Source organism: Oncorhynchus kisutch, linkage group LG3, assembly GCF_002021735.2.
Source record: "Oncorhynchus kisutch isolate 150728-3 linkage group LG3, Okis_V2, whole genome shotgun sequence".
Taxonomy (NCBI): Eukaryota; Metazoa; Chordata; class Actinopteri; order Salmoniformes; family Salmonidae; genus Oncorhynchus; species Oncorhynchus kisutch.
In genome coordinates this window covers 36,987,121-36,993,316 of record NC_034176.2, presented here as the reverse complement: position 1 = coordinate 36,993,316, position 6,196 = coordinate 36,987,121, and the positions used below count along the sequence as shown (strand labels likewise).

The 6,196-nt window shown below is 41.8% G+C and overlaps 1 protein-coding gene across 2 annotated transcripts; it reads left to right on the top strand.

Moving 5' to 3' along the window:
• Nucleotides 1–212: 212 nt before the first annotated feature.
• Nucleotides 213–5,922, top strand: LOC109872262 (cholesterol 25-hydroxylase-like protein). Of its 2 annotated transcripts, XM_020463443.2 has the most exons (2): nt 213–963; nt 4,438–5,922. In XM_020463443.2, the coding sequence occupies exons 1-2, from the start codon at nt 521–523 to the stop codon at nt 4,892–4,894; spliced, it is 900 nt and encodes a 299-aa protein (XP_020319032.1). In that variant the 5' UTR covers nt 213–520; the 3' UTR covers nt 4,895–5,922. The 2 variants fall into 2 exon arrangements, with proteins under 2 accessions (XP_020319032.1, XP_031661218.1); XM_031805358.1 differs by lacking the exon at nt 213–963 and having other exon boundaries at nt 3,897–5,194.
• Nucleotides 5,923–6,196: the final 274 nt, after the last annotated feature.

Genomic DNA, 6,196 nt, shown 5'->3' with positions numbered 1-6,196 from the left:
AATGGAATTCGTAACATATCACACTAAATGGAGGGAGGTAGATTTACTATGTTACCTACCCCTAACTATCATACAAAATGGATGATGGAGATCCACAAATTAATGCATGCCATATGAAATGTAACATACTGTATCATACTAAATGGAGGGTACAGATTTACATTTACTATGTTACCTATAGTCTATGAGACCAGGCTGTGCTGTTGACTTGGAATGACTTGGAAATTGGAATGTGATTTTTTTAAAACATTTACTGCTTCTGTGGCTCTATTTTACCCTCCCACCAAACGACAGCCAATCGTGTTCTGTCAACCATTGTGGAAGAGAAAATAAGTATTTAATTAGACACTCGAGCATAAACTAAATGCGTACTGTCAGCTGGAGAGAGTGAATTGAAGAAACTACATCATGGACTACGTTATTACAAAGTAGTAGCCAACACACTTGGATAAATGCGGAGAACACTTCATGATGGTCATTTTTTGTTTGATTAAAAAATAACCCTTCGTATGCTGGTATTATGAATATTAGTAATTTTCTAAAACATGGGAACACAGATGGACTGTTGCTCCAGCCGCTGTGGGATGATCTGCGAGCACAACGGGAGTTCCTCACGTCACCTTTCCTGCCCGCATGCTTCGCTTTCCTCATCCACCTTCTCCTCTGCGCACCTTTTCTAGCCTTTGAAGCGCTGGGATGTTTCTGGCCACGGATAAATCTCTACAGGATCTCGAGGACCGCTGAACCGTTGCTGTTGTGTTTGCAGCGATGGGTTGGCTGCTGTTGGAGGATTTTTATGAAATACCTGACAACTGTTCTCCCAGCCACCGCGCTTTATCAAAGAGTTAGGATTCCAAGATTTCCCGAACTCGCGCCATCATGCAGCCTGCTCATTGGGGAGGTTATCGCGTGCCTACTTTTATTTGATGCGCTGTTCTTTATATGGCATTATTCCATGCATCGGTAAGCTTGAACCAGGATCTGGGTTTACAGCACAGGAGGTTGGTGGCACATTAATTTGGGAGGACTGGCTCGTGGTAATGGCTGGAGTGGAATAACTGGAATGGTATCAAACACATGGTTTCCATGTGTTTGATGTTTCCATGTGTTTGATGCCATTCCATTTACTCAGTTCCAGCCATTAGTATTAGCCGTTCTCCCCTCAGCAGCCTCCACTGGACTCAGGAGACATTGAATGTGAAGATTCACCAGCTTTTCAAGCTGAATACTGTCATAATACATTCGGTAATTAGAAAAGGATGTCGTTTCGCTGAACAACTATCGTCATTACTGCCGTTACAGCCAGTAGGCCTATGTACTTCCTAAAAAGGTCTAAATAAAAAGTCACATATGCAACTGATTTAAAATGCATTGTCTGGAAAGTTAAAGGTGAAATATATATATATATATCTTTGTTTTATTGTCTGGAAAAAACCTAAGTATTGTTTTTGACCAAGTGTACATGCGCCAAACCTCTTCTGCACCTGTAATATTGGTAATATAATTCAAATACACTAAATGTCCCAAACAGTCATTCTGATTCCCATGTAAAATAGCCTTTTGAGTGTCTAAAATATCACCCACAATATGTGTTTGGATGGAAATGCTATATATATATATATTGTTATTTAGGTACTTTTTCTCTCGTGGCTAACTACCAGTAAGTTTGAAAAGACAGGCTGAGTGGGCGGGGAGCTTATACTCATGGCTTCGCCTTGACTGACAGCTTTTTGAAATGTTTATGTCAAGTAACTTGGATGCGGTGTTGCATTAAAATCATCTCAAGCAAATTTGGTAATACGCAAACCAAGTCAAACAACATTAAAATAGCATTAATAACCACGTTTCCATCAACAGTTTTTATGCAAATAAAGTCATACCGTAAAAAATATATAAAAAATCACGAAAGCTGTGATAGAAACGGGTAGTTTCAGTACAATTTTGTAAATGCCGACAGATCATTTGTTCGTTCGACATGGTGGGATCTTAGTTGAGCACCGGTTAGTTGAGGTAGTATGTACAGTTGAAGTCAGAAGTTTACATACACCTTAGCCAAGTACATTTAAACTCACTTTTTCACAATTCCTGACATTTAATCCTAGTAAAAAGCCCCTGTCTTAGGAAAGTTAGGTTCACCACTTTACTTTAAGAATGTGAAATGTCAGAATAATAGTTGAGAGAATAATTTATTTCAGCTTTTATTTCATTCGTCACATTCCCAGTGGGTCAGAAGTTTACATACACTCAATTAGTATTTGGTAGCATTGCCTTTAAATTGTTTAACTTGGGTCAAACGTTTCAGGTAGCCTTCCGCAAGCTTCCCACAATAAGTGGGGTGAATTTTGGCCCATTCCTCCTGACAGAGCTGGTGTGACTGAGTCAGGTTTGTAGGCCTCCCTGCTTGCACACGCTTTTTCAGTTCTACCCATAAATTTCCTATAGGATTGAGGTCAGGGCTTTCTAATGGCCACTCCAAAACCTTGACTTTGTTGCCCTTAAGCCATTTTGCCACAACTGTGGAAGTATACTTGGGGTCATTATCCATTTGGAAGACCCATTTGCGACCAAGCTTTAATTTCCTGACTGATGTCTTGAGAAGTTGCTTCAATATATAAACATAATTTTCTTTAGTCGTGATGCCGTCTATTTTGTGAAGTGCACCAGTCCGTCTTGCAGCAAAGCACCCCCACAACATAATGCTGCCACCCCCGTGCTTCACGGTTTGGATGGTGTTCTTCGGCTTCCAAGCCCCCCCCCTTTCCTCCAAACATACAATGGTCATTATGGCCAAACAGTTCTATTTTTGTTTCATCAGACCAGAGGACATTTCTTCAAAAAGTACGATCTTTGTCCCCAGTTGCAAACCGTAGTCTGGCTTTTTTATGGCAGTTTTGGAGCAGTGGCTTCTTCCTTGCTGAGCGGCCTTTCAGGTTATGTAGATATAGGACTCGTTTCACTGTGGATATAAAACTTTTGTACCTGTTTCCTCCAGCATTTTCACAAGGTCCTTTGCTGTTGTTCTGGGATTGATTGCACTTTTCGCACCAAAGTATGTTCATCTCTAGGAGACAGAACACGTATCCTTCCTGAGCGGTATGACGGCTGCGTGGTCCCATGGTGTTTATACTTGCGTACTGTTGTTTGTACAGATGAACGTGGTACCTTCAGGTGTTTGGAAATGTCTCCCAAGGATGAACCAGACTTGTGGAAGTCTACAATTATTTTCTGATGTCTTGGCTGATTTCTTTTGATTTTCCCATGATGTCAAGCAAAGAGGCACTGAGTTTGAAGGTAGGCCTTGAAATACATCCACAGGTACACCTCCAATTGACTCAAATGATGCCAATTAGCCTATCAGAAGCTTCTAAAGCTTTGACATACTTTTCTGGAATTTTCCAAGCTTGTTTAAAGGCACAGTCACAACTTAGTGTATGTAAACTTCTGACCCACTGGAATTGTGATACAGTGAATTCTAAGTGAAATAATCTGTCTGTAAACAATTGCTGGAAAAATAACTTGTCATGCACAAAGTACATTTTTGGAGTGGTTGAAAAACGAGTTTTAATGACTCCAACCTAAGTGTATGTAAACTTCCGACTTCAACTGTACATGTAGGTAGAGTTATTAAAGTGACTATGCATAGATTACAACAGAGAGTGGCAGTGGTGTGGAGAGGGGAGGGGGGCAATACAAATAGTCTGGGTAACCATTTGACTAGATGTTCAGGAGTCTTATAGCTTCGAGGTAGAAGCTGTTTAGAAGCCTCTTGGACCTAGACTTGGCGCTCCGGTACCGCTTGCCGTGCGGTAGCAGAGAGAACAGTCTATGACTAGGGTGGCTGGGGTCTTTGACAAATTTTAGGGCCTTCCTCTGACACTGCCTGGTATCAAGGGTCCTTTTCTGGTGACATGATGATCGATGCTTGACTGCAATTTGACAAATAAAAATATTCTCTTATCTATAATAATCTCATCATGTAGACTAGTCTACCAGCATAGCGTACCTTCACTGTATTGGTGAGCTCTTGTCTAGTGCACACGTGCCAAGACCAGAATAGGCAAATTTGCTATTCAACGAAACAGTTTTTGTGATACAACTACCGGTGGAGTTGAAAATGCAATGGAAACACTGAACTTTTAGATTTTTATTAAGTACAATGAAAACTTAAGCGAAAATAAAATGTTGTGTACACTACATCATCACGCACTGATTTTTATCTGTAGTCAGTTGGTTGGAAACACACCAAGTTTCTCAAAAACTAATTAAATCGGACTGTTCTATAACATGCTATTTACATGGAAAATAGAGATTATATTGTAAAAAAGCTAAATTCTCCTTTACCTCGGACGACCCTCATGTAGAGAGTCTAGAGGGAGCACATAAGGTTTGTCCCTGACTGCCTACCAAACACACAAGTTCTGTCTGTATGGTCCCCAGGGTTCCCTGGCTGTATCGGAGGGTCCACCAGACTCATCACCAGAACCGGATCACCTTCGCCCTGACTGCCCAGGACGCCAGCCCGGCTGAGCTACTCTCCCTGCAGATGCTGGCCCTGAGCAGTGCCTGGGTGGTGGGCTGCCACCCTCTGAGTGAGGCCCTGTTCCACCTGCTCAACACCTGGCTGGCCATAGAGGACCACTGTGGCTACGACCTGCCCTGGGCTATCCATAGACTACTGCCCTGCTTCGGGGGGGCCCCCTTCCACCAGGCACACCACCACATCTACAGGGGGAACTATGCCCCCTACTTCAGGCACTGGGACTGGCTCTTTGGGACCTACCTGGGGGTAAGGGAGGAGGCTGGGAGTAAACATGGAGGGAGGACAATGAGGAGAAGGAGAAGAAAGAAGAGCCTTGGATCTGACTGTGTGTGCGCACAAGATTGCATGTGTTAAAATGAATGTAATCTATGAAGCAAACAAAGAACTGACATCTTAGGTAGCATCATTAGTACAGTGAGTACAGGCTAACACATGGGTTATGTGTACTTGTGTTTGTAAATTACAGGTGGTTATATGTTGACTCAAATGGAATATTTGACAAGCATTAGATATAAAGAGACAATGCTGGTCATTTGGCTAAATGTGAAAATAAAGGACAGCCGCACACTCTAGGAGCTCAGATGCAAAAATGTAATGTCCAACGTTTTGACAGACAAGCTGTCTTCATCAGGGTATAATGACAAACACTGCGGGGTGACTCTTTTATATAGTGTCAAAAGACACTTGCAGGTGTCTGTAATCATGGCTTGGTGTGGCCTGACATCATTGGTTAATTCTCATATATTAAAATAGCATACAAAAACAATAAATGGATAGCGTACGATCATAGATACAATTTGGCTACATAAGCCTACAAACATTTACAGTAGCAAAATCACAAGAATTGCTTCAGATCAAAGTCTACATTGAGACCAAAGGGAGCAAGGGTCTTTATATTAAAGATCCAGGCAGCCTCTCGTTTTAACAATAAATGATCGAGGTCACCCCCTCTGCTAGGGAGGGTGACATGTTCGATGCCAATATAACGTAGAGACCAAAAAAATATTTTACCTTTATTTAACTAGGCAAGTCAGTTAAGAACAAATTCTTATTTTCAATGATGGCCTACAAACAGTGTGTTAACTGCCTTGTTCAGGGGCAGAACAACAGACTTGTACCTTGTCAGCTCAGCGAGTCGAACTTGCAACCTTTCGGTTACTGATCTAACGCTCTAACCACTAGGCTACGCTGCTGCCCCAAGATCCATTAGTTTGCTTCCAAAAAGTGGGTCACAACTGGTTAAGTCAAGTTTTTGCATCTAACTCGACTTACCCAGTTGCGGCCCACTTTTTGGAAGCAAACCACTCGATTTGGTCTTATTGAGTGTATGTAAACTTCTGACCCACTGTGAATGTGATGAAAGAAATAAAAGATGAAATAAATCATTCTCTCTACTATTATTCTGGCATGTCACATTCTTAAAATGAAGTGGTGATCCTAACTGACCTAAAACAGGGCAGTTTTACTAGGATTAAATGTCAGGAATTGTGAAAAACTGAGTTTAAATGTATTTGGCTAAGGTGTATGTAAACTTCCGACTTCAACTCCAGGTTAAGTAATCAGTTGTAATTTGTGAGGATCGACGCTGGTAGAGACAAGAAGCAGGTACAGGGAGTGAACATTAATGGCGACGGACGGGGAACAGGACAGGACAGC